Here is a 27,401-nt window from a genome sequence, read left to right as displayed (position 1 = left end):
GGCGGGAGGTGGAGGGGGGTGTCACGCAAACAGTCTCCGTATCGCAACCCCAAGCTGGCCACACCGGTTCCGGCAGCCGTCGCTTCGCGGCGGTGGAGGTTTCTGAGGACTGCCATTCTTGAGGAGTTGGTTTTAGAGGAATTTGAGGTGGAGCATTCTTTGGAATCTCTCACATTTCCCGGTGTCGAAAAAGGACTGCGAGCCCTCCGCGGGCGCAATTTCTGAATTTCATAACTACGATTCCTACTTTGTACAGCTGTTCCCCTAACTCACAATAATAGCTCCCACCCCTAAATTCCCATAAACACTTAATGTCCCATGACCTATTTTTATCTCTTTATTATTTACTGTCCGAAATTGCTACCAAGGGCTTTTGGCACACACAGGCGTGTGTTTTGGCTGCTCTGTGAGGTCAGGGATGTGTCCTTTCTGCCCATGTCCAGGCTGGACACGCAGAAAGTGGTTATTAAATCCTCTACGAGTTCACTGACATTTCCTCTCAAATTCCTCTTTATCTTTAGTCCCTCCTTCTACCCCTATCCCTTACTATTTGATATCCTTCCCAAGTGTCTTTCTTTTTTCCCAACAAGACACTTCACTTCTTGAAGGGATGGGGAACACAAGCGAATGCACATTGGATTTTTTTTTTTTCTTCATATGCCTCATTGTTCACTTCTCTTTTAAGAAGGCAGGATATTAATTGGTTTTTAACGTCCCGGATCTCCAGATTATTCTTTTTGTTTCTCCTCACTCCCCACAACAGGTTAGTGATCTGTAGTTCCTGTTACAGTTGAAACCTACTGGAAAAGGCCACTCTATCCTCGCTTGTTAAGTTAGTTCCCACAAAGTGAGAGCAAGAAAGAAGGAGGAAAAACAGGAAGGAAAAAAAGAAAGAAATGAAGGAAAGAAGAAAAGGAAAATCATGCTATCAGAGGAAGGACTGTGAAACCAGCGGACCACCTACACTGGGAAGAAAGGGGAAGAGGAGCTTCTTTGCTTTGTGTCCATGGTCTATTCTTAGTCTTCTCCGGCAGGAGCTTCAAACCTCCTAATTCTCCCTTTGCCTTAAAATTGTATATGTCTTATTTCTAGGCTCCCATGAGTCACTCTGAGTTTGGATGTGGTAAGGATAAAGGGACAGAGCCAAACTAGAAGCAGCATTTATCTCGAGGTAATGAATTTACTAATTTGGTATTTAATGTCAAGTCCTGCAAATTTGATTAAAATATTTGCTTTCTCCCCCCCCTTTTCTTCCTCCACTCTTGCCTCCTGCGCCGTCCCATTGCTGGCCTTGCCCCCGCCCCAGTGCCGCTTGAGGGTGTGGAAGTTTCATAACTTTCACACCCGTGGCTTATTACTATATTATTAATAAAATAATGGGATAGTAATTATTAAGGACTACAATTTCATTTTATTTCCAAGCAACCTGAAGCTATTTGCAGATCATTTTATTTGTCCTCATAAAAACTTTCTAAGGCACTTCCTTTTTTTAAGCAGGGAAACTGAGGAACAGGTCAGGAAAATGACTTGTCTAGCATCATCCAGCCAACTGGTGGGAGAGCTAGAACTGGATCTCAACTATCCCAGCCTCCAGGCTAGTGGTCTAACCACTAAACCACACAGCCTCTTTTTTTAGGGTTTGTTGGCTTGGTTTTTATTTATTTATTTTTACTTTTGCTCTGCCCTGACAGTAACTAGAAGCTCCCAGATAAAAGAAGAGAATTTCAAGTCCAGGCTGAACATTTGACATCCTCTTGTTTGTGGGGCATTATCCTGGGACTTGGAGGGTGCTGCTGCTGGGATCTGTGTGGTGGAGCTGGGAACCAGCCCCAAGAATATAGCTTTGTTTGGGCATTAACCCATTTGCGGTTATAATAATGATAAGTTTCAGCACCAGTGGCGCCCGACTGTTAATGACTCAAAGAAAGCTAAATAAGAACAAGATGTCATCTCTGGAGCAATTTGTAGCTTTTTCCTACAGCTCCATCCCTTCCATAAAAATCCTAAGGACCCATATATTTAAAGTCAGTCTTCCACTCTTAATGTCTTCAACAGTCTATTGAGGAAGAAAAGGGTAGGAGGTTGCTAGACTAAGGCTTCAAGAAAATTTGAGGTTGCACAGAAATAACAGGTAGCCTTACTGGGGTTAGAATTACAGACTGCTTGCATTTTTCTTCTTTATACTTTTACATATTCTCAAAATTTTCTATAATAAGCATGTATTAAAACTTGAAAACAAACAATAAATGACATGAAAGTCTTTATTTTTTTAAGATTTTTTTTGTTTGTTTATTCATTTGAGAGAGATACAGAGACAGAGAGAGCACAAGTAGTGGGAGAGGCAGAGGGAGAGGGAAAAACAGACTCTCCGCTGAGCTGGGAGCCTGAAGTGGGGCTCAATCCCAGGACCTGGAGATCATGACCCGAGCCAAAGGCCGATGCTCAACCACCTGAGCCACCCAGGCGACCCTTGAGAGTCTTTTAAAAATATGTATTTTTAAGTAGGCTCCATGGGCCCAGCCAGTATAGATCCCAACACAGGGTTTACAATCCTGTGCTCAAGACCTGAGCTGAGATCAAGAGTTGGATGCTGTGGTGCCTGGGTGGCTCAGTTGGCTAAGCAGCTTCCTGCAGCTGAGGTCATGGCCCCAGGGTCCTGGGATAGAGTCCCATGTCTGGCTCGCTGCTCAGCGGGGAACCTGCTTCTCCTTCTCCCCTCCCTGTGCGCTCCCTCTCTCTCTCTCTCTCTCTCTCTGGCAAATGAAGAAGTAAAATCTTAAAAGAAAAAAAAAAAAAAGAGAGAGAGTTGGATGCTTAACTGAGCATAAAATATTTTTAAAGCAGAGGTGATGACCTCCCAGATAGTATTTGTTTTTCCCAAGAAGGAACAGCTACTTTTAGATTTCTCTTCTGCCACATGTATCAGAATACATGATAACAGATTTTCGCCACACCTCAGTGGCAGAGGAAACTGCTTTAGTGAAACATACACAACATGGGTCTTAAGAAGAGTGGAAATAGGGGCGCCTAGGTGGCTCAGTGGGTTAAAGCCTCTACCTTTGGCTCAGGTCATGATCCCAGGACCCTGGGATCAAGCCCCGCATCCAGCCCCACATCCAGCCCCGAATTGGGCTTTCTGCTCAGCAGGGAGCCTGCTTCCCTTCCTCTCTGCCTGCCTCTCTGCCTAGTTGTGATCTCTGTCAGTCAAATAAGCAAATAAAATCTTTAAAAAAAAAAAAAGAGTAGAAATACACGAGCGATGTTAGAGACAGGTGTAATTGTGACCCCCTTGAATGTTAAGGAAAGAAAAAAATGTCAGCTTTCAATTTAGATAGGTTTTCAGATTCTCAAATTACTATAACATATTTCTGAAAATGTTATCTAAACAAATAATCATCCAGGTAAACAACTAAGTCAGAAGACAACGCCACAATCCTGAATATAAACAAGTGATATAAAATTGGTCAAAGCATAGTGAAGGCGTGACATGTGAAAGTCATTACTACAACACAAGGAACAGAAACATCAAGCTCAAAGCAATCAGAAAAACACCCACAAGAGAGGATATGTGGAGACAGCAGTTTATCAGAGTATAATTCCTAATTATAAGGAGAAAGTTAATAGACATTTCTAGCTTTGGAGAGGACCTGTGAAGAGATTGTTAGGGAAGAAATTTCTCCCTGGAATTGAAAACTCCAGAAAAGCAAACATAAAGATACTAAATAGTTTTAAACTTCAAGGAAACAATAAGGAAAGAAAAAAATGCAGGCTGAATTATTGCTACAAAATAGGTTCAAGAAACTAGGACAAGCTTTTATCGACTCATCAAGCAGAAAAGATGCTAAGGGCAAAGTAGCTACTAAGAAATGCAGGTCATGAAATTCATGCTGAGCTCCTGGGCTCTTCTTAAAAGACTTATCTTCCATGAAAGCAAAGTAGAAACTAAGTGTGATGCCAGTGTATGGGATTAACATGTTTAAAGTAAAAAATGCTATTTACAGACAAGACATTTTGAACTGCTACAAGCCAACAATCCAGAGATCTGGGAGAATTTGCAAAGAAAAAAGAAAATGTTCACAAACTCTTAGACAGTTAAAAATAACTAAAGCATTACAATAAAGTGGTTAGGAGGACATGGCTTAAATTGAACCAGAGCTCAAAGGTGATTATAGACTTGTACCTTCTTGTTATACTATATTTTCCAATGCTGTAGAAAGAGTTGGGAATTATACTTTCATATAGTTTGAAAGGGAAAAAGATTTTCTGATTCTTCTTGGTAGCCCACAAAAATTAGCTCTGCCTTCCTCAGTCCTCAAGTATGCACCTTGATAAACATTTATATCATTAAAAAAATTCTTTGAACTCTCCTACCAGCTTGTGAGTTCCTTGAAGGCAGAGACAGTGTTCGTTCATCTTTAAATTTCTAGTGTCTAATAGAATAAAGGCCTGTGAAACAGAATTTTTTCCCCTCTAGATTAAAAGCCTAGAAAATGACGGCCATCCAATCCATGGGATTTATGGTTGCCTCATAGGAACCAATTCATGAAATAAATTCATTAAACAAAAAGGCCAGCAAAATGCAAAACTTCATTGAGAAGAGCATTAAAAATCAAATAGAGGGGTGCCTGTTTGGCTCAGTTGAATGAACATGCGACTCTTGATCTTGGGGTCATGAGTTTGAGCCCCATGTTGGGTGGAGATTACTTAAATGAATAAACTAAAAAACAAACAAACAAACAAACAAACAGGGACACCTGGGTGGCTCAGTTGGTTGAGCGGCTGCCTTCGGCTCAGGTCATGATCCCAGCGTCCTGGGATCGAGTCCCACATCAGGCTCCTTGCTCCGCAGGGAGCCTGCTTCTTCCTCTGACTCTGCCTTCCACTCTGTCTGCCTGTGCTCACTCTCGCTCGCTCTCTCTCTGACAAATAAATAAATAAAATCTTTAAAAAAAAAAAAAAACACAAACAGAAAGCATTGGCATATCCTTCCTAGATCTAAATACTGTGTGTGAGAGATCACCATATATTAAGAAATGCCCAGAAAAAAAAAAGCAACTAGCTCAAGAAAAGGCATACAGATTATGCTGCAACAGATTAGTTCAGCAAGATGAGAGGAAATATACTAGGAATCATTAAATAAACTTGGGATATGATTTGGAACTTCCCAAACTTTAGAATCTTAGGACTAAAAGCTTCAGTCTCTATGTCTATTCTTTTCCTTCAAGCCATCCCTAGATTGTTACAAGAGTGTATTGTCCTAAAACTCAAATCTGACCTCATTACTACCTTCCTTTAAAAGCATTGCTGACTCACCATTACTAGGATGAAGCAAAATTCCTAAACAGGCAGACAATGCACATCCTTTCACAATCTGATACCAACCTACCTTTCTAGCCACCTTGCCATTCACTCTTCCCTACGTACTTAATACTCCAGCCATACTTTCCTACTCATTATTCCCAAACACACTGAACTCTTTCCCACCACCTTGCTTTGGTATAACTTCTTTCTGCCTAGAATGTACCTCTCCCACATTTTCTGCCTAGTAAACTCTTACACATCCTATAAGACCTAAGCTAAACGCCCTGACCCTGGGAAATCTTATCTAACTTCCTAAATAAAATAGGATAAAGGCCGTGAGGGAGAACAGGTAACTTTACGCTGATAAGATGACGTTTTGCTGAGGCTGGGATGCTGAGCTGAAACTAGCCTTGGAAGGGTCTGGGGAAACGGTATTTTAAGTTAAAAAAAAGACAGCTCATGCGAAAATTGGAAGAAATGCTAGCATGTTGCAGAGCTGAAAGAAAGCCAGTATGGCCAGAGCAGAATGAATAAGGGGAGAAGTGGTCAAAGTAGCAGGCAGATTCCAGGTCATGAAGGACCTTGAAGTCCACATGAGAAGCATGGATATTATCCCAAGTGCAATAGGAAACCATCAGAAGGTTTTAAGCCCAATAAAGACACGACCCGATTTATGTTTCTTTTTTTTAAAATTTTTTTTTTTAATTTTTTTTTTTTAAAAGATTTTTATTTATTTATTTGACAGAGAGAAATCACAAGTAGGCAGAGAGGCAGGCAGAGAGAGAGAGAGAGGAGGAAGCAGGCTCCCTGCTGAGCAGAGAGCCCGATGTGGGACTCGATCCCAGGACCCTGAGATCATGACCTGAGCCGAAGGCAGCGGCTTAACCACTGAGCCACCCAGGCGCCCCCCGATTTATGTTTCTTAACAAGTCACTCTGGTTGCTGTACGTGTAGAGAATGAATTACAAAGGGGCAAGTGTGAAAACAAAGAGACCACTTGCAGGCTCCTGGGTGGCTCAGTTGGTTAAGCGATGGCCTTTGGCTCAGGTCATGATCCTGGAGTCCTGGGATTGAGTCCCACATCAAGCTCCCAGCTCCATGGGGAGTCCGCTTCTCCCTCTGACCTTCTCCCCTCTCATGCTCTCTCTCACTCTTTCTCTCTCTCTCAAATAAATAAATAAAATCTTCAAAAAAAAAAAAAAAAGAGAGAGAGAGAGAGAGACAAAGAGAGGCCACTTGCATAGTTGCTTGAGTCATGTTTGTTATTAAATGTGTTTATTCATTGCTCCATTTGTGTATCCACCATTCTAAATTTATCTTTGCTGCTGAAATAAACAAGATATATTGAGATATTTGCTGCAAAGACTCTACTTATATATGCCAGATGTGTGACTATCAAGCTTTCAGGAGATAGAAATATGTGTAGAAAATCTTGCTTTCCGGGGTGTGCCCCAAGTTAGGCCAGAGAACTGAATCAGCCATTGACCCCAGCCCCTGAAGTGAGAACCACTGCTGTACTGGAACATGAAAAGCATTGGCACTGGAAATGGTGGTGTGAAGCGTTTGTGATTAAAGAAAATGCCAATCAGACTCTTTCCTTATACTTGCATTTTTCCCCCCACTCCCCAGTAGTAGCCCCCTGGACTTAGATAACAGCATCCACTGCTAAAAGTTAATGATACTTTCCCATAAGTCCTCTGGACTCTTTCCCGGATCAGGGCCTTTGCAAATACTGTTCCTTCTGCCTTCTGCCCCCACTCCCAACCTGTGACTCTTGCTCGGCTTAGGTGTCAGTGCCTCAGACAGGCCTTCCTTGAGTCCCCAAATTTAAATCAAGTTTCTCCTTTCATAGATCTCAGTAATTTTCCTTGAATGTCCCTATCATTTATCACTTTAAATTCATTCGTGGGATCATTCTTTCAATGTCTCTGCATACCTGTGTCTCCTTCCAACCCCAACGGTCAGACTGTAAGTTCCAAGAACCCAATATATCTGTTTACAACTGCCTCTACCTTGCCTGGAACACAAAATGCCCTTGATAAATACTTCCCAAGTGAACAAATACTGGAAATAGGCCTCCCTACGCAGAAGTGGCAGGTGTAGGACTTCTTTAGCTCCTTTAGCTGTGCTTTTTCTTGTTTTTCCTTCTACAGCTTTAAGAACTCTTTCCCTCCACTCATGCTGTGTTAACAAGAAGGTGATTCTGGAGAGTCGATGCAGCAATTCTTTGCAGACTCACATTAACCTTTTTTTTTTTTTTTTTTAAGATTTATTGATTTTGGTGAGACAGAGAGAGCACAAGTGGGAGGGGCAGTGGAAGAGGAAGAGGAAATCTCAAGCAGACTTTGTACTGAGCTTGGAGCCTGACATGGGGCTCCATCTCACAACCCTGAGGTCACGACCTGAACCAAAATCGAGAATCAGACACTCAACTGTCTGAGCCACCCAGGCTCCCCTCATGTTCTTAATCTTTTAAAGCAGGATCTCCCAACCTTAGCACTATTAAAATGTGGGGATGGATAATTCTTGGTTATATCATTCTTTGTGGGGAGGATGTCCTGCTCATGGGAGGTTGTTTCCCAGCATCACTGGAGTCTACCCGTTCATTGCCAATAGCACCCAATCCCAAAACTGTCTCCTGGGATTGCCCCACGTCTGCAAAATCACTCCTGACTAAGAACCACTGTTTTAAATTGTAAAACTTCAGGTCCTTTACTCTTTCAGATGAATTATATCTAGAAATTCAGATTGCTGAATGATGCCTAGGTTATAAGAGAATTATTCCAATCCAGCTGGATCAAAATAGTGCCCATTTCTATCTGGTTTCTGTAGCACTCCCTGTGTTTCCTTTGAAAAGGCCATTAGTGATGGTCTAATTCAGGGCAATATTCTGATCTTGGAAACTCAGTTCCCTGGTCTGTCCTAGAAGGATGAAGGAAGGGGTGTTGTTTCTGAGGAAACTAATGCCTCTGGGACCCCTTTGGAATTGGCAAATTTTCTAGGGGCATGTCCCAAAGGACAATAAAAGGGAGACAAACAGCCCATTCTGGCATGCTTTTCAGGATCTCTCACTCCAAACAAGAAAGTCTGAGAGGCCTGGTAAAAATAAATATGGCTTAGCACTCCTGGCATAAGAGCAGTTTCTGACAGCCAAGACTTAACTCACCCTAGGGGGTGACCCAGGCAGGGACTATGCACGAAGTTCGTTTCTACCCATTGATATTCTCAATGACTCACAGCAGCCAGGGATGGCTCTGTGCACCAGAACCGCACTGAACCACGGAGGAGGAGGCCTTGGGATGCACACACAAAATGCAGTCTCTTGAGCCTGAGTCAGACAGGGACAGCCAGCTTCCCCCTTCCTCCTCAATCCCAGAAAAACAACATAAATCATGCCTTCTGGAAGGAAACCTATCCTTCGCATACAGATGTTTATAAATTCTTAATCCCCTGACATTGAAAGTATGGTGACTGCCTGTCCTGGATTTTTTGGGACAAATGTATTCATTATACCACATGTCCTTAGTTCTCGTGTGGAAAAAAATGTGGTCTCCAGAATTGTAAGATCTTTCTCAACAGGTCAAAAAGCATACACAGCATATATTGAAACCCTGAGACCAGCCAAGGCCACATCACAAACATTGTGGGGGGTGAGGGGAATGGGTGTTAGAATCAGCTTCTACTCTTTACTTCTTTCTCCCTGGATTTTAGGCTAATGTGACCTAGGTCATCAAGGTCGACTCTTTCCTAGCAGTGGGATCCCGTAAAACTGACCTGACTCGACTGCCGCCTTCAGTCAGCAAGAAGAACTACACACAGAGAAAATGCCTCAGCTTTAGTTACCGTGGTGATGCTGGTTCAACCACATTTCACCTGTGTAAAAATTTCAGGCAGAACAGTATAAAGAAGTACCAGCTAAAGGAGTTAACACTTCACTTGTTTTTGCTTCTGTTACCAAGTTCACGTTAGCTTTGGTCAAAGATGATGATTTGAAGGGAAAACCTTTGCAACACTGAAAACAAGCAAGGATGAAATGCCCATCTAGCCGTTGGAGAAATCTCCTAATATCCACTTTGCATGATATCACATTGCTTTCCCTTCGGCTGACATGGAGCATTTGGGTCTTCTGGACTCTAATTACTTGCAAGAGGAACATGGTTTAAGGAGACTACGGAAGACCCAAAGCTGGGGAATGTTGGCATACCAGCTTGGAGGGAAAACTGGTAAGAAGACGCTAAGGAAGCTGGGGGCTTGGACAAAAGTAACAAGACACGATTCAACAACAACAACAAAAAAAAATTAATTCATATTATTAATACACTCTGGAGAAAGCACAGGCCATGAAGCGAAGACAAGAGAGGAGTTTAAAAATTTCTGCGGTAAGGGGCAAGTTAAATGCTGTAAGGCCCTACAGATGCAAGCCCGGAGGAGGCTCCGGTCTCTGGGAAAGTGCAAGTACAAGGAAAGACTTACTTCCTTACCCCCTTCCTTCCTTGCCAGGATCAGAAAGTCAAAGAAGGGGGAAGAGGCTAACAACGCTGATTTACAAAGACAGCGAGGAGGAACTATGTCTGGGTCAATTCTGGACGTCTGAGCTGGGGCGACAGGACCCAGACAACCACCTCAGGAAATGAGTAAATGAAAAGGGGAGGTCGTGGAATTATTTAGCCCTAGAACAACGCTGCCTAGACCGGAGTGGGGGTGGAGCAAGACGAAAATCTCAGAAAAGGAATTTTGACAGTGAGAATGCTAGTTAAGATACAGCCCTCCAGGCCCCCTGATGTCCCTTGTTTGATGTTAATAAAGACCTAGGAGGATTATGCATTAGCAAGCCTTGCGTATTCTGAGACATCAATAAAGTCTGGACTTGGGGCTGGTAGGGGGGCCGGGGTCACATCCAGGCGACTTGGGTCAGCCTGGGTGCTCCTCTCTGGCACAGAGTAGAGTGAGAGGGATCGAGAGTTGCCGCTGGGATAATGTTTTAAGTCAGGGACATTTGAGCAGTAGTAGTGGGGACACAGAGGGGGGCTCTCTCGAGGACGAGGAATGTGGGGGCGGCCTGAAGAGGAGCCCGGCCAGCGCAGGAGGCGCTGGCGGGTGGGGGCCGGGGACCGGGGGGCGGGGGCCGAGGGCGGGAAGGGGCCGGCCCGGCGCTGGGGGCGGGACCAGGCGCGGTGGCGGTGGCGGGGGCTGCGGCGCTGGGGGCGGGGCGGCCTGGCCCGGGACACCCCCTCCCGGTCCCCTGGCGGGGCGGCTTCGGCTCCCGCAGCACTGGAGGCAGCAGCGGCCGGAGGGCGACTTGCGGGGCGCGCCCGCCCGCCGCGGACCGGGACGCTTTCCTCTCCGGGACCCTGTGCCGACTCCCTCCGCCGCGCTGTCCCGCGGGAGCCGGCGGGACCCCCGGCCGACAGGGAGCGCCGGCGGCGGCCGCGGCACCATGAGGCGGCTGTGGGGCGCGCTGCTGCTTGGCGCCCTGCTCTGCGCACACGGTAAGCGGCGCCGCCGTGCCCGCGCCTCCTGGCCCGCCGGGAAAGTTTGTCCGTGGGTCCGGCCGCTGCAGGACTCACCTCCCGCAAACCGGGCGGCGCGGGCTGGGGCCTCAGACCCCGCGCCCTCTCTCCAAGCAGCAGCCCTGAGCGTGCGTGCGGGGGAGAGGAGCAGGAGCTCCCCCAGCTCTTCCAGCCCGAGAGCGGCGGCCGTGGAGCCCCTCCGCGGCTCGGATCTGGGCCGGGCTCCGGGAAGATCCGAGGCTCCCGCTCGCCTTCCCTCGCTGCTCTTTGAAGAACTAGGGGCTGCTTCCCTTTCAGGTTAAGACAGGATCTCTGCGTCCTTGGTGCGAATGAATGTGTGCGAAGAAAGGGAGGCGGGCAAGGTTGATCGCTAAACCATAAATTGTAAAAAGCCCTCTTTGCAGGGACCGGGGGTCTCGGGCGGATTTCGGAGCTGGGCTCCAGTAGAATCGGAATGCTTGGGTTCTGGGGATTCCTCTACTCGGGGAACAGTTAGTTCCTCGGACTCCAGACCTTGCTTCCACCGAGGGTCTTTGGGTACTGCTTGCTCGCAGCATCTCCCCTTAATGGTGTTTTGGGTTCCCTCTCCTGGCTGCGACCAATCAGCTTCCTGCCCTGGATCCTTCCCGGGGGGGAACCGGGTTGGAAAAGGGGCAGAGGAGGGACACAGGGGAAGAAACTGCTGGAAGGCTCCGGCAGAGCCGTCCTGGCCGGAGTAGTGTGGCTGGGGGCGGGTATCGCGGAACATCAGAAGGCAGGCTCCGGGTCCGCGCGGTGACCCTCGGGGGAGCTGGACGGATGGCAGCAGAACTGCTGCTTCATCTGCTCCTTATTAATAACTTGTTTGGTGCCCGGACGCAACTGCTGTGTGTGATTTGGGCTCCAGTGGAATCTAGTTCTCCGCAGCTGCCTAGCACCGAGGGTGTACTCCGTGATTTAGCAGCTCCCTCTAGTTTGTGCCCAAAGATCAAAGAACTTTGATCTTTGAACCCCAACCCTATTCCGCTGGGGGAGATGCGAACCTTCTCATTTTCGCAGCCCCGATGAGGGGGTGGGGTTCGGAATGGAGGGGTCTCTAGACCCTGGCCCGGCTTGCACCGGGTCTTTCTTTAGCGTGCTCCGGGAGCTCGTGTGGAAGTTGTGCGGATTTTGGAACTTGCCTGGCAGGGCGTGGAGATGCCTGGGCACTCGTTTTAAAGATCGGTTTACCTCCCAAATCCAAAACAGAGTTCTCGTGTCTCTTATTTAAACTACCCGTGGATTTTAAACAACTTTTTCCATGCCCTCTCTAACGCCGACTTCTTCCTCTCCGCGTAGTAGCCGGGCCGAGCCACGTTCCTCCTTGCACTGTGCTCTCCCCCGCCCGGGCTCTCTCCTAGAAGGTTATTTGTAGCCTCTTTGGCGTGTCGGGACAGCGGCCCTACTGGGGTAGGAATGTAGCTGCTCTTCCCACCACATGGGCCCCTTAAAGGGACAGCTATGCTTTTTGGGGGGGGGGGTTCCCCTTTCGGGCTGCAAGAGAAGGGGATGGAACTTTCCTCTCGGCCCCCTGGAGGAAGTTTTGAAAAAGATCAAGGGAAATGGCAGGCACTGGGAAAAAAGAAAAAAAGTGGTGGGGGGGGGGGGGGAGGCTAAAACGGATACCAACAAACCCAGAGAGGAGATTGTCGCCTTCTGCCCTAGGGAAAGGGGAGCTGGAAGGTTCTGGGCTGAGACTGTCCAAGAGAATTTTATTGCTCCAGAGCTGTCAAAAGTGCATACACTACTTCTGCCCTGAGACTGGAGGTAGAAAATTGGGTATATTTAATGCTTCACAGAGAAAGGATGGGAGGGTTCTTGATAACTCCTTTGGGTTCTTTTTAAAGATAAAACTTTATTATTATTATTATTTATCCAAGGACAAGGACAAAAACTTTCATAGAAACTTCTGAGCACGGGAGACTTCCTGTGCCCATGTGTAAGGACACTTAGTGGCAGGAAGATCTAAACTTTGCCTAACTTGATACTGAACCATCCTTGGAGGTCTGGGGGAGGTAGAGGATAGGGGGAGAGGACAGATTCATGGTTTACCAATGAGACCGAGCAGTTGCTCAACCAGAAATATCACCAAGAAGCTTCCTAATACTGTGTTCCAGGGGCTCATGAAGAAGACAGTGTTTTATACTATGGTGCAATACACTAAGGTTTGGGTGCTTGGGTGGCTCAGTGGGTTAAAGCCTCTGCCTCCGGCTCAGGTCATGATCCCAGGGTCCTGGGATGGAGCCCTACATGGGCTCTCTGCTCAGCAGGGAGCCTGCTTCCCCCTCCCTCTGTCTCTGCCTGCCTCTCTGCCTACTTGTGATCTCTGTCAAATAAATAAATAAATAATCTTAAAAAAAATACACTAAGGTTTAAGGTGCTTACTTGGATGCTGCTAGCCCTGTGGGCTTTTCCTAGAGCCTATGTGTTTGGCCTGAACCTACATAACCCTCCAACCTTAAAAGTTTTGTTAAGAAACTTGATTGCTGGTGATAGCCCTGGCTGTCTTTCTCCTGAGGGTTGAGGTGAGGCCTCAGGCAGTGTACCACGGTTGGAAGAGTAGAAACCATGTTTGTCTTGGAGATCTTTTCCAGGTAAGCAAAAAGCTGAAAATTCTGCTCAGGTGCTTAGGTAGATAGAAGGCTATTTCTGAGGTGAGTGCAAAAGCGTAGAGCTGAGAATGGTCTCTGATTCTCTGGAATCAGAGAATTCCATCTGATTGTTGTCATGGTGCTTGGTTGACCTTGTCCCTGATCTTGTTGGACTTGTGAAAGATGCTTGGCTTGTCACTGATTTTGGATTTCCTCTTCTGTCCCCTGTTGAATATCAGATAACATCTTTGGGACTGGCACAGGGTATTAAGAATGACAGGTGCAAGGGAACCAGTCTGGCTGTGTCTGATACAGAACATGTTGGGCATGTCCATCTTCTGGGCCAGCAAAGAACACAGAAGGTCACAGAGGACAGAGTATTTTATAGGTCTTTGCTCACTCTTTCTACTGATTGGCTGCTACTCTTGATCCCTAAGAAGAGGAGAAATAGGAAGGATGGCTATGTCGCTTCTCCTTTGTAGAGAAGATCAATACTAGGCACTTTTTGGATAGGGAATTTCAGGGACCACTTTAGGAAGATTTGCCTTTTTTTAATGATTGGGCACATCTCATAATTATGAGACAGTTCCATGCCCTTGGTTGAGTAAGTCCATTAGAGCATGTTCCCGCCACAATCTCTACATTCCTTGGTGAAGCCCAGTCACAAGTTTTGCCCACAGTTGCCTAGGCATGAGGCATCTGGACCCCACACAGTGTCTGAATTAGCATCTCATCTTCAGCCAGGGAAGTCCTTCTCCCCTTCTCAGCATGGTGGGATTCCATGTCCCAGGAAAGACTTCCCACTGACTGGTTGGCTGGCAGAGCCTGGGTTTGGCCCTATAAATAGCTCCAAAGAATGCCTGTGCTTATCACTCTCCATCTAGCTTAGAGCTGACAGGCTCAGGTTCTTTCTCCCAGATACACTCAGGAGCATTCCCTAAATTGGGCTCTGCACCCATTCATTTGTTCATTCATTCAGCAAACACACGTTTGCCAAGCACTAATGTTAATCACCGCGTTTATAGCTTGGTGATTAAGCAGCAGAGGCATCCCTGGGTTTGAATGTTGACTTTGGTACTTCTTGGTGACCTTACGCAAAACACTTAACTCTCCCTGAACTTCAGAGTTCTTATACGTAAATGAGGGGAGAGCTGGAGTAGTAATAAATTATCACAGGAGTCTATTGTAAAAATTAAATGAGATAATATACTCAACACAGACTACTCTGTTACTGCAAGCTTGGATAAATGTTAGCTGGTTTTTAGCAAATTTGCGTAAGTAGATTAGAGATGGTTCTTATCTTTGGACTATGGGAGCCAGGTAAACAGATCATTATACTGTAGTGTCCTGTGCTAAAATGGAAGGTCAGCCCTTCATTTCACCTGGTTTTTTGCTTTTCTCTTTTAAAGATCTTGCCCCTTCCTCCCACCCCACCTTGAAAACCTAATGAAACCTAAGCATAGTTCCCCTCCTGTGCATACTTCCAGAAAGGAGATCTGTGAAGCTCTCTCTACCATGGTCTAGGGAGCCCACGCCACTTAGTTTTCCCAGGAGAGGTCCTAGGAGATGGGGTTTTCCTCTGGGAGCTTCCTTGTTAAAACTCTGGGATCAGGGATGAGGCCAGGCGTCTCTCAGATTGCTGTGACCTGGGGTGAGAGGTGCTGGCTGAGGTCTCTTGGAGCTGGAACAGTTTAGAATTCCAAGCTCTTCCTCCCACTGGCCTGGGAAAGGAGTCAGGCCCCAGAGCTCATAAGGTAGTAATTGCCCCAATTTGGGGGCTGGGCCATTTCAGCACCGCCTTCCTTCGTGACTACCGTCTTCAATCAGGAATCCTGTCAGTGTGCAGGGATAATTGATGTGGGTCTCCAGCCCATGACTCGCCCCCACCCCCAACCCCCAGCTCCTCCACCCCAGAGTTTGACCCCTGTTGTCTCTTTGTTTCTTCCTTTTAAGTCGGTGCCAGTGATGTGATGTTTTGGGGGACTGCGGAAAGTTGACCGTAACCAAGAGCAGCCGGTAAGAAGAGCTGATTCATTGGCCTTCCTGGCGGTCTGTTGACTCCATTTTCTGTTCTGCATTTTTGATTTAGCAAGAAGCAAACATCTTAGGTGCCCCTTGGGCACCTCTTTACGCCCTTCCGAGCAAACTTCATTCTTTCGCTGTACTCAGGCATTCCTCTAGCAGAGTGGATTGAGGGTAAGCGTCCCTAACACTCCTTCCCCTGTTCATTCGGGTCTGAGTGAGGCAGGGCAGGGCTCTGCCTGAGAGCCAACTGGGGAAAGCCTCGCTGGGACTTGCTGCAAGCCCTGACTTGGCCTACAGGAGCTCCCCCCCTCACCTCTGCGCAGAGCCAAGGATTGGAGCAAAGCCGGAAACAAAAGACTGGGAGCAAACCTCCCATCTGGCTGGAAGGCAGCGACACAAAGGTGCTGCTGCATAATTTATCACCAGAGGTTTTCTGGAGCAGGGGAAGGCTCTGGGCTCAAGGCAGAGCTTTTTGGGGGGAGAGGAACCCTCCTCGTGCCTGGGTGTAGGCTCAGGCAAGTACTGAGTAGGATATGGGGAAAGACACCTGATCAGTGCATGAAATAAAGCTTGGAGACCGTAAGTGCCTCTCCTAGCCCAGCAGCTGCATTTCAGGCCAGGCCTACAAGGCAGGGTGTGGGGTGTGGGGGGAGGCCCTCCGAATGTTCCTTTGCTTGGCCCCAGCCTTGGGAGCCTGCCTGCCATCCCCTTTTGGGCACGAATGAGGACAAGAGATAGTTTCTCTGTTGTGTCGACTATACCCTTCTGGTGACCAAATACAGATGCGAGGTTATAATATCCATGAGCCTAGCAAATAGGAAAGGGGGGTTCTGTCCTTCTCTTTCTACCCTCCCACTCCTCAGGCAGTTTAGACAAGAAGTTTCTACTACAGGTTCAGAGAGGGGGTAAAAGCAAATGGTTCTAAAATGCATCTCCCCAAAATGAGAATCTCTGCTCTTCTGGGAAGAATCAGGGGTAACCATTTTTTGCCTTGCAAACTGGGATATGTGGTCTAAACAATACAGAGGGACTCCTGGGGCAGTTAATAGTTAAAATCTTGGGGCGCCTGGGTGGCTCAGTCCTTAAGCATTTACCTTTGGCTCAGGTCATGATCCCAGGGTTCTGGGACTGAGCCCCACATCAGGCTCCCTACTCAGCAGAGAGCCCGCTCCTCCCTCTCCCACTCCCCCTGCTTGTGTTCCCTCTCTCGCTGTCTCTCTCTCCCTCTCTTTCTGTGAAATAAATAAATAAATTCTTTTTTTTTTTTTTAAGATTTTATTTATTTATTTGACAGAGAGAGATCACAAGTAGGCATAGAGGCAGGCAGAGAGAGAGAGGGAAAAGCAGGCTCCCTGTTGAGCAGAGCCCGATGCAGGGCTCGATCCCAGGACCCTGGGATCATGACCTGAGCCGAAGGCAGAGACTTTTTAACCCACTGAGCCACCCAGGCGCCCCAATAAATAAGTTCTTTAAAAAATAAAAAATAAAATAAAATCTTTTGCTGTCTCCCCATCACTGTGACATTTATGGTGCGTTACCACATTTCCCCCTCACAGTGTCCTGATGAGGTACGTAATGTTAGGTTCCTGTCTTACAGATAGGAAACTAAAGCTCAGACACAGCTCTGAGTAACTGGCGCAGGATTTGAACCCAGAGCCAAAGTTGTTAAGCCTTTAACCCATACAACCCGTTAGTATAGAATATTTTATATCCAAGCTATAACAAAATATTTTATATCCAAGCTATAACAAAATATTTTATATCCAAGCTATAGGTTGGAACTATCTATATTCTCTCTTAGATTGACTTCCCCTCTCTGTTTTCAGTCTTCATCTTCTCATGGATTCTCAATGCATAAAGATTAACTTCTCCATGCTTTTGATGGAGGGAGGCTTTATTTATTTACTTAAAAGAGGTGGCAGAAGGAGAAGGAGAGACAGAAGCTTAAGCAGGATCCACGCCCGGTGTGGAGCCTGACACCCAGCTCTATGTCACAACCCTGAGATCATGACCTAAGCTGAAATCGAGAGTCAGATGCCTCATCAACTGAGCCACCCAGGCGCCCCAAAGGAGGCTTTAAAAAGCTCCCAGGAAGAGAGATGAGGTTTGTTGCTCTCGTGAAGCCATGTATTACTGTGTGGACCTTGTGTTTTGAGAGGTAGGGGGAGAGGAAAGCAGTATTTTGAGCAGCCCCTCGCAGAGCACCGCCACATCCAAGCCATGCTGGATTTGTGAAATCTGTTGGCTGAGCTGCTGGGCAGGGTAAGTAGACTTTTGAGGACTTGGATGGAGACAGCCCAGTATCATAGCTATGTTACTGGGTTGAGAGAGAGGACAGATCTAGGTGAAGATGAAGGGATCAGTAACTGTGTTATTAATCCTTACCGTGTACTTCATATGTATTATTTCATTTAACGTCCCAGCAAGCCTGTGAAGGAGGTACTATTATTGCCCCCATCTGACAATAGAGGAAGCTAATCCAGTTCTGAATTGTTCTGTGATTTCGGTTCTGAGTGCTCTTTTCTATACTTGCCTCCTAGGAAGTGACTGATGATAAAGCCAAGACAAAGGATACTTATGAGCCTTGAGCTCCTCCGGAGAAAGGCATTGAGGAGGACTCTCGCCAGAGTCCTCTTGTCCCCCTTTTCCTGTGGTCATTCATGCCACCAGCTTAACCCCTTGAGGGGGACACTGCAGCTTGGCCCGCAGTAGAATTTTTAGACACCTTGAGTCCTGAAATAGCAGGGCTTAATCATGGGGTGGCTAGATAAGACCGCTCTCGGTGAGTCAAATTCTATCATAGTAATAACAAGAGCTGTCGTTTACTGAGAGCCTCGTATGTGCCAAGCATTATGCTAAGTGCTGTTTATGAATTAACTAATTTAATTCTAATAATGTCCCTGTGAGGTAGGGTCTACGCTAATCCAGATTTTCCTGATGAGCAACTAAGGTATAAAGAGATTTAAATAACGTGCCCAGGGGCAGACAGCCAGGAACTAGCTTAGTTTTGTTCCCATGCTCTTAACATGAGGCTCCCCTGCCTCATAACTTGGGAGGCTGACCATTACGAACTTCTGTACCATGGTGAAGAGTGGCAAGAGACGGACCAGTAATCATGTGTCTGAAGATGCCCCTTACTGAGGCATCCCACTGGGAAAAGACTTCACCCAGTCTTCTCACACCAGGTGAGGCTGGCCTCTAGGGACTTAGGGACAGAAATAAATAGAGGGGCGCCTGGGTGGCTCAGTGGGTTAAAACCTCTGCCTTCCGCTCAGGTCGTGATCCCAGGGTCCTGGGATTGAGCCCCACATCGGGCTCTCTGCTCGACAGGGAGCCTGCTTCCCTTCCTCTCTCTCTCTCTGCCTGCCTCTCTGCCTAACTTGTGATCTGTCCAATAAATAAATAAATCTTAAAAAAAAAAAAAAGTAGAATCATAACAGGTCCATATCACAGCCTGCCAATCCAGCGGGCAAAAGGAGCTCTTCCAGGAGAAGAGAGTGATTTTGAACTGGGTAGGACCAGGACACCACCTGAAAAAGAAGATTCCTGTTTTCTTTGGGACAGATTAGGTAGGAAATAACTACTTTTATTCCTGATATTCCGGGCTCCTCTTTTCCTTTGGCTCCAACTCGCACAAGACTCTAGCTGAAGATCTCCTGCATTCCTTCATTTTACAAACATGTATTGATTGATTACTACATACCAAGCATTGAGCTGTGCGCTGTGACTACAAAGAGAAAACTCTGTCATACAGTTCCAACTGCCAGAAGGCTTGTGGTCTGGAAACAGTGATCCCATAGCGGCTAAATGCTACCAAAAGAGGAGGCAACAGGGGGCCTTTGGAGAACAGACAAGGGGCTTTCAGTTTATCTGGGGCCGCATGGGTCCAGGTGGGGCAGCATCAGGAAAGGGTGCACTTCCTGGCCTCCTACTGCCCACCGTTGACCTTTTTGGGTGTTGGTTCTGATGTTTTCTAAGCAAGCTCTGTCCTTTGAAACAGGGGCTGCTTACAGGTGCTCAGGGTTCTCCCGATTCCAGATATCTTTTTTTTTTTTTAAAGATTTATTTATTCATTTATTTATTTGACAGAGAGAAATCACAAGTAGGCAGAGAGGCAGGCAGAGAGAGACAGAGGGAAGCAGGCTCCCCGCTGAGCAGAGATCCCGATGCGGGACTCGATCCCAGCACCCTGAGATCATGACCTGAGCCAAAGGCAGCGGCTTAACCCACTGAGCCACCCAGGCACCCCCCGATTCCAGATATCTTGTGGATGAGGCAAAATTCATTTCTAAGTGGCTCCTTGCTGCCACCCCTTTTAGTTATGTCAGTTTTGTCTCGCTCCGTGGGCATCCCTTTCAGTGAGACACACTGACTGTGTAGGCTGCCCAAGGAGCTGAAATCAGGGGCTTGGTCCCTTGATTGGCCTGGAGGTAGTTTATTTCATTTCACATCATTTATCTTCATTCAATGAGGTTAATATCCTCACCACTGCCACCAGTGGGCAGGAGGAGAGAGGAGAACTTCCGGTGTGTTACAGAAATCCTTGTCTGATGATAAGTGAGTGATGGTTCCACCCTTTCTGCTGTCATCCCTTTCCTGCTGGTAGCCGTCCTATCCCAGCATTCACTGGATGTGAGCCTTCTTGTTCCTGGTTCAACTTGAAAAAGCTGCTCAGTAGCTGTGTACAGTCACTGTCCACCGTGAGCCGCTAAATGACAGGTGTGCCCCCCGCCCTGCAGCTGAGTGTTCTATGGGAGGGTGGAGAGCAGTGCCTCTCTAACCTCAAGGATGCATCAGTGGCCTCTGGGAAGCTTGTTGCAAGTCCAGATCCTGAGGTCACATTAAGAGAAGAGTACTGGTCTAGGGGTCAGAATGGGGCTGCCATCCTGGCTCTGCTACTTACCCCATGACCTTGGCCGAAGGAGATGACCTTACTTATTAAGTGGGGACTGCAGTCACTACTTAAGGTTATTTTAATGATTAAAGGTGAAGGCAAGTAGGCGTGCACATGTGCCTTGCAATCTCTGAAGAGTAACTACAAAATAGTATTATTTGTTGTGAGAAACCCTGTTCGTTTCTGGACCAACACAACATGAAGGCCCTGGTTCAAAGCGCTGGGTCTCCAGACTGTCCCTGCTTCACTACTTTCAGGGCAAGAGACGTTGGTCTTCAGTCTGAGCAGTGACCAGAAGGAGAGCTGACTGCTTGAGATCCACAAACTCGCTGTCTATTTGCTAATCGAGAATGCATAAAGGAGAGGGATCCCGCAGTCTCAGTGTCGGACACTCCCCTTTTTGACCTCCACCTTTTGGAAACTCTTGTAATAGCGATACTACTTATTGGGAGGCAGTGAAATGAAGTGATTAAGAACAGAGGCTCTGGGATCAATCTGCCTGGGTGTGAATGCTGGCTTCAGTCCTCCGTTAGTACCTGTGTGACCTTGCTGCAGACTTCACCTCTCTGTGTCTCAGTGTCTTTAAGTGTAAAATGGTGACAATAATAGCAGTGTCACCTCCCAGGGGTGTCAGAGCATTCAGTGATGGAACATAAGAAAAGCACTTAGAAAAGTATTTGAGGGACGCCCAGGTGACTCAGTCAATTAAGCGGCTGCCTTTGCCTCGGGTCATGATCTCAGGGTCCTGGGATAGAAGCAGAGAGCCTGCTTCTCCCTCTGCCCGCTGCCTCCCCTGCATGCTTTCCCCTTCTCCCTGGTCAAATAAATAAATAAAATCTGAAAGAGAGAGAAAGCAAGCAAGCAAGCAAGCATCTGAAAGGCATCTGGTAAGTACATACTCAGTAAAATATGATGGTTGTATTTTTATAAAGGTTTTGTCATATGCTAGTCCTGTGGTCAGCAGTTTACATGGTGCCCATTTCATGGATGAGGAAACTGAGGCTCAGAGACCTTAATCAACTTGCTCAAAGTTGTAGAGCTGGTGGTAGAACCAGAACTTGAATTCCAGTCTCTCTGACTCCAAAATCTGTGTTCTTTACTACAACGTGCCACTACATGTGATATACCACCAAATGGATGCCGCCCTTCTTTCCTTCAGAACAAGGCTGTGAGAAATTGGTGAGGTGGCTGAGGCAAGGGAGGCAAGGTATAAGTGGCGCGATTTTGGTCAACCTCCCAGGAAGACCCTAGGAGCCCATTCACATGTATACCCCAAAGCGGATGACTTGCCTATCAAGGGTAGGGAACACTTTGGGGAGAGATCTCTTCCATAGTTGAATTGCTTTAGGTCAAAAGGCCCAACCCCCTGGAAGCTGAAGGGAGTGTGGCTGGCAAATAGCTTTCAAGGCCAAGAGCACAGCTGAGTACTGCAACTTAGCACTTTCCAGAGTGAAGACTGAGCGTGCCACCGGCCCTCCTCTGTTTCCTTTCTTCACTCTTTTTGTTCAAAAGGGTTAAAAGCTGTCCTTTCTGATCACAGCCAGGACTGGCGTGAAAAGGCAGCATTCCACCTCCAGGGATCCAAGAGAGGCAGCGGTTGTCCAGAGAGCTGGCTTTTTGGAGAGTAATGTGTCTGTGGAGAGCCCAAGCCCAGGGTTTGCCTGATGGTGGCTGCCTGACCTCCCCAGGCCATCATTCCCATGCTGCTCTGCGGGGCAGGAAGTCGGGGCTCTTCAGTGCCAGCAGCTAACTGGATGCCCACCTGATGGAACTTTGTTCCTGAAGTCCAAGGGGGAAATCAGGACTTCTTTTATCATACAGCCAAAGGCGGGGGTGGGGCCCTAAAAAAAAAAAAAAATCCACCCGGAACTGAAGGCTCCTCTACCTTCGGTATCTTTTGTAACTTGCACACGGCACTGGCACCACAGTCCTGCTCTTCTTGCTCTCCTAATCCTGGTGCTTTGCGGAAAATTTAGCCCCTGCATCCGCAACAGCCCACGCCCCCAGCCTGCATTTACTGAGCATCTCCAGTGTGCGCCAGGGCGTGAGGTCAGCTTCGTCCGTGTTTACCTTCTGGTCCAATCCTTTTCACAAACGAGGAAGCAGAGGCTCAGGGAGCTAAGCGACTTGTGCAAGGTCACACAGCTGGTCAGGAGAGCCTAGTCTGTCTGCTACAGTCCGGGGGACCTCTCCTGCTTTCCTCTCCTGCTCCCCTCACCCGGCTTCTTCCTCTCTGGTGTTGTCACCCCTTCACCCAACGTGAATTCCACATTGGTGTCACTCCCGCTCCTTGCTGTGTTCTCAACCTCTCTCGACATTTGGGACTGGACAATTTCTTTGTCGTGGGGTTTGCCCTGTACCCTGTAGGCTGTCCAGCAGCATCCCTGGCTTCTACCCATCAGATGTACCGCCAGTCACGACAACCAAAAATGTCACAATTGCCAAATGTCCCCCTGGGGGGAAACCATCCCTGGCTGAGAACCACTGAGTCAGACTTATCTTCCCACTTCCCCGTTCCTCCCTGTCAGGGGGATCTGCATGCTGGGAAGCCCACCGAATGGGAGTCCTTTGGAATATTTAGTCTTTGCTGTTCCAGACAGCCAGTGTCCCTTAAAGTAGTGCCCATAGCTGTGATGAGCGGGTCTCAAAAGTTGTTCCCGGACTGAGTGAAAAAAGCCCCTTCCCTTCTCAGTGTTCTCAGAATAGGCCCAAGAGGATGGGGCTGGGTCTCCAGTGCTTCCCTGGGGAAGAATCCTCCGTCTTGACCTTGCATAGAGACCTGGACAGACAGGAGCCCTGGGCTAGGAGTAAAGCCTTCCTCTGAAGTGTAGAGATGCTGTACCTCTCAAAACAATTCCTTTGGCTTCCACAGGAAATCCAGCATCTTTTTTAGGGCAGCTGATTGCCTTAGCTTGTGGAGGGGGAAAGCAAGGTCTCGGTTGAGGATATGGTGAAATCTGTGGTCCTTTACTCCAGAAGTGTACATTTCACCTATAGTTTCAATGGTTCACTGATCCCAAATGCTGGCCATCTATCCATCCATCCATCCATCTGTCCATCTGCAGGGTAGGATAGGAATCCATGCCTTATGCTCACACTTACCTTTGGGGGTTCAACTGGAGAGGGACAGCTTCAGGGCTCTCTCCTTGCTTTTGGAGACGATAGCAGTACACCCTTTCATTCTGGGCCTAATTCCTTCCCTTTTCCACCCCAGCCTGAGGGCAGGGCCCCGCTAAGGGGAGGAAGGGGAGAAGAAAGCAAGGGAGAGAGATGAGCAATGAGCGGTGGCCCCCTTCTTTCCCAGCTGCAGCAGCCCAGCGGGTTAGATGAATGCAGGGAGGGGGGGAGAGTGACCCTGGCAGAACCCTTTGTTCCAGCTGAGGCTGGAGCAGGGGCACTGAGCCATTCACACGCCATCCCAGGGCATCCTGCTGGGCACGCTGGGGAGGGGGCACAGCAGCCGGTCATGGGACTTGGCCAGGCAGATAGCTCCATGTTCAATAGGGAAGCCCAGCTGCGTGCTGCTGAGCCTGGGGGAGGGGCAGCTTTTGCCATCCTTCCTCCGGGCTGTGGCCTGTCCTACAGACTGGTCTCAGTCACTCTGCGGAGGCAGGCTGGTCCCCCCGCCCTGGCGCTCTGCTTCTTCTAGTTAGCCTCCCCAAAGGTGAGTTCTGACCTCTGATCAGGAGACTCGCAACACCTGTGCTTCTTCCTGCTCCCCTGTGCGGACTCCTTATTCCAAAAGGGGCCTCGGCATTTTAATTTCACTGCTGGAATTCCTCCCTGGCCAATAACCAAGGGTCTGGTCCTGGCCTGAGACAGAAGCATCCATATTTCCACCTAGCTTTGGAGGGCAGGGTACTGAGTTTCTCTCTGCATCACTCTTTCTTCCCTCTTGTTCCTTTTCCCTAAGAGCACCGTCTCTCTGAGTGATATCATTTATCTCTGGTCTCTTGGGGGTACTGGGCAAAAAGCCTGGTCCTAGAGGGGGTACCTGGACTGCTTATGAATCCAGAGCCACAGATTATCTTCTGGACCATTTGTGCCTTGGAGGAAGGCGGAAGGCATGACTGCGTGATCTGTATCACTGTGGCTCCCTGGGTGACAGTGGCTCCAGACTAGGCTTGTCAGCTTTGCTCTCTAGAATGGGCTTTGGTTGGGCAGAAGCAGAGCCCTCACAGGTTCCTTTCCCCTCTGCCCAGGCCTCGCCAGCAGCCCCGAGTGTGCTTGTGGTCGTAGCCACTTCACGTGTGCGGTGAGTGCCCTCGGCGAGTGTACCTGCATCCCTGCGCAGTGGCAGTGTGACGGGGACAACGACTGCGGGGACCACAGCGATGAGGACGGCTGTAGTAAGCATCATCCTCCCCCACCAGGCACCTCCAGCCTCCCTACACCCCCCCCCCACCCTGGGCAGTGGCAGGAAGCTGTAGAAGAAGGACCCAGGGGTGAGGGTCTGAGGGAGTGTTCTGTGCACTGCCCGGGTCAGACTCAGCACGTTGGACTCCTGTGGAGGTGACAGATATTGACAGAAGGGTGGTTTCTTCACTGCATATATGGCTCCAATCCTCCTGTCTTCCCTATATTTCCACGCAGATATGACCAATAAACTGTGACAAGTGTGGAAGGAAACACCCTTGAAAACCGTAGGCAGTCTCTTTAAATAGATCTCTCTGTATTCGTGTGAATATATACTCGTACTGCGTATATATATATATATTAATGTGCATACTCCATGCGGATGCAGATCATTTCTGTTTCTCATGCTGGTATTCTGTATAATAGGAACTTTGCAGGAAATCTTACAGTCTCTTTAAACCTTCCTTTCCACCAGCACAGTAACGTACGCGCAACAGGCTCGGGCATCGTGCCCCGGATCCCTGGACCTCTCGCTGCTGAGCCAGTTGTCTGGGGTGCCACTGAAGCACCTATGTCTGAGGGTGGTTAATTAGTCTAATAGGTTGGAAGCTGCAGCCTGGACCTTGTTAACCCCCACCGGTTCGGCTAATTGTGGTGATAAGTGGCTCACTGTCCTGTGCATTATCTCGAAAGACCGACGTGAGCCAAGTGTAATTACCCCCACTGTTACAGTCAGACATGGCTCAGACAGGGTACCTGACTCACCCCGTGGGATAAGTACTGAGTTCTAGAACTGGAAGTTCAGCCCAGATGTGTTAATCTTCATTTAACAGGAGGAAAAGGAAAACAAAAACAAAACACCTATTTTTCTTGCTCATGTTTCTCTTACTGCTTTCCTAGCGGTTTGGGGTTCCTTGGGCCGCCCTGCCCTGGGAACCCCTCATGGCCATTCCCTGCAAATATTGTGGCTTCTTGGTTGTGGTTTCTTCTTAGCTTCTCCATCAGCTGGGGGCAGGCATGGGAGTCTGTGAGGAAGGACCGTAGGTCACGTCGGGAGACGCAGGGGAAGGAGTGTTGGCACAGGGTCTCCAGCCCGGTGAGGCTGTCTCGGTAAATATCCCAGACTGATTCTCTGTTGCCCTCTTTTCCCGGGACTCAGTGCTGCCCACCTGCTCTCCTCTTGACTTTCACTGTGACAATGGCAAGTGCATCCGCCGCTCCTGGGTGTGTGATGGGGACAACGACTGCGAGGACGACTCGGACGAGCAGGACTGTCGTGAGTGCCGGTGGCCTCAGGCGGGCTCCATCAGGCTCTGCTGGGAAGGGATTCTCAATCGGAAAATGATGCCCCAGGTCCACATCAGCTCTAGGGTCTTCAGCTCTTTGTCCCTCCTTTCACTTTCCCTCTTGGTTAGATGAGCCCAGGAGAGGGCCCCCTGCTTTAGATCCCTTACGGCAGTGTTGGAGTAGCCCGCCGGTCCTGTTCTTGGGGCTTCCTGTTGGGCTTGCAGCAGCCTGACAGCTCTGTGCCCACAGCCCCCCGGGAGTGTGAGGAAGATGAGTTCCCCTGCCAGAACGGCTATTGCATCCGGAGCCTGTGGCACTGCGACGGGGACAATGACTGTGGTGACAACAGTGATGAGCAGTGTGGTGAGTGGAGCTCTGGGGGTGGGGGTGGGGAGGATGGCTGCGGTGGTCTGGCCTGGGGGAGAACAGGCAGCAGCGGCTCTAGCCCGGCTGCACGGTGAACTGCCTGGGGTATCTGGAGCACCTGGAGGAAGGCTGAGGGGTAGAACCATGCAGACCCCAGGAACCACAGGACTGGAGCCCAAGGCCCAGTGTCTCCAGGCCAGGGACAGAGCCGTGGGGACCCCCTGAGAACCCCGGCATAGGAGCTCAAGGCCCAGTCTTGCCAGGGCCACCGCTTCCCCCACCACAGTCTGCACCAAGTCTGTGATGTCTGGCAGGGACTGGGTCAGATCCGCAGGGGCAATAGGGTGGGCATTGGGGACGATCAAAGGAGGGTGGCCTATAGGGCTCCTGCAGGATCGCTGTCCCCTTGCGTCCCCCAGACATGCGCAAGTGCTCTGACAAGGAATTCCGCTGCAGTGACGGAAGCTGCATCGCCGAGCACTGGTATTGCGACGGTGACACCGACTGCAAAGACGGCTCTGACGAGGAGAGCTGTCGTGAGTGGCCCCAGAACCCAGGCTGGTGGGCTGGGCCGGGCAGAGGGCGGCATCCCAGGGGCCGAAGGCCGGGGCAGCAGGGTGCATGGCCGTGGCCCTGGAGGGCGGGCTCTTCAGGAACAGCACCTGAGATGCTGAGCAAGGCTGGGAGCATGTTCCCTGGGTGCCGAGGGGAGGGCCCGCTTAGGTCCAAGCACATGGAAGTCCATCAGGGCCATCCCAGATGAAACTCACTTTCCTTGCCTGAACGAATTACCCCCTGGAGGAGTCCGGGCCTCTCTCCTGTGTCCAGGCCTGAGTGTACGCCCCTTCCTACCCCTGCCTGCCTTCCAGCCTCAGCAGTGCCAGCGCCGCCCTGCAACCTGGAGGAGTTCCAGTGTGCCTACGGCCGCTGCATCCTCGACATCTACCACTGTGACGGGGATGATGACTGCGGAGACTGGTCAGACGAGTCCGACTGCTGTGAGTGGTCTGGCCAGCAGTGCGGAGGAGGAGGGAGGGAGGCCAGGCCCAGAGG

At 48.8% G+C, this 27,401-nt stretch overlaps 1 protein-coding gene across 1 annotated transcript in view; it reads left to right on the top strand.

Moving 5' to 3' along the window:
- The first annotated feature begins 10,489 nt into the window (after positions 1-10,489).
- The window catches only part of LRP4 (LDL receptor related protein 4), a 51,595-nt gene continuing 34,683 nt past the window's right edge, over positions 10,490-27,401 (top strand). Inside the window, exons 1-6 of the mRNA XM_032356889.1 lie at positions 10,490-10,790; positions 24,542-24,688; positions 25,855-25,971; positions 26,232-26,345; positions 26,768-26,884; positions 27,218-27,346. Of these exons, the coding sequence (XP_032212780.1) occupies positions 10,739-10,790; positions 24,542-24,688; positions 25,855-25,971; positions 26,232-26,345; positions 26,768-26,884; positions 27,218-27,346 (676 nt within the window). The 5' untranslated portion in view covers positions 10,490-10,738. The remainder of the gene's footprint in view (positions 10,791-24,541; positions 24,689-25,854; positions 25,972-26,231; positions 26,346-26,767; positions 26,885-27,217; positions 27,347-27,401) is intronic.

The sequence above is a fragment of the Mustela erminea genome, chromosome 9, assembly GCF_009829155.1.
Source record: "Mustela erminea isolate mMusErm1 chromosome 9, mMusErm1.Pri, whole genome shotgun sequence".
Taxonomy (NCBI): domain Eukaryota; kingdom Metazoa; phylum Chordata; class Mammalia; order Carnivora; family Mustelidae; genus Mustela; species Mustela erminea.
Note: the sequence above shows the minus strand (reverse complement) of the source record. Positions and strands in the feature narration are given on the sequence as shown.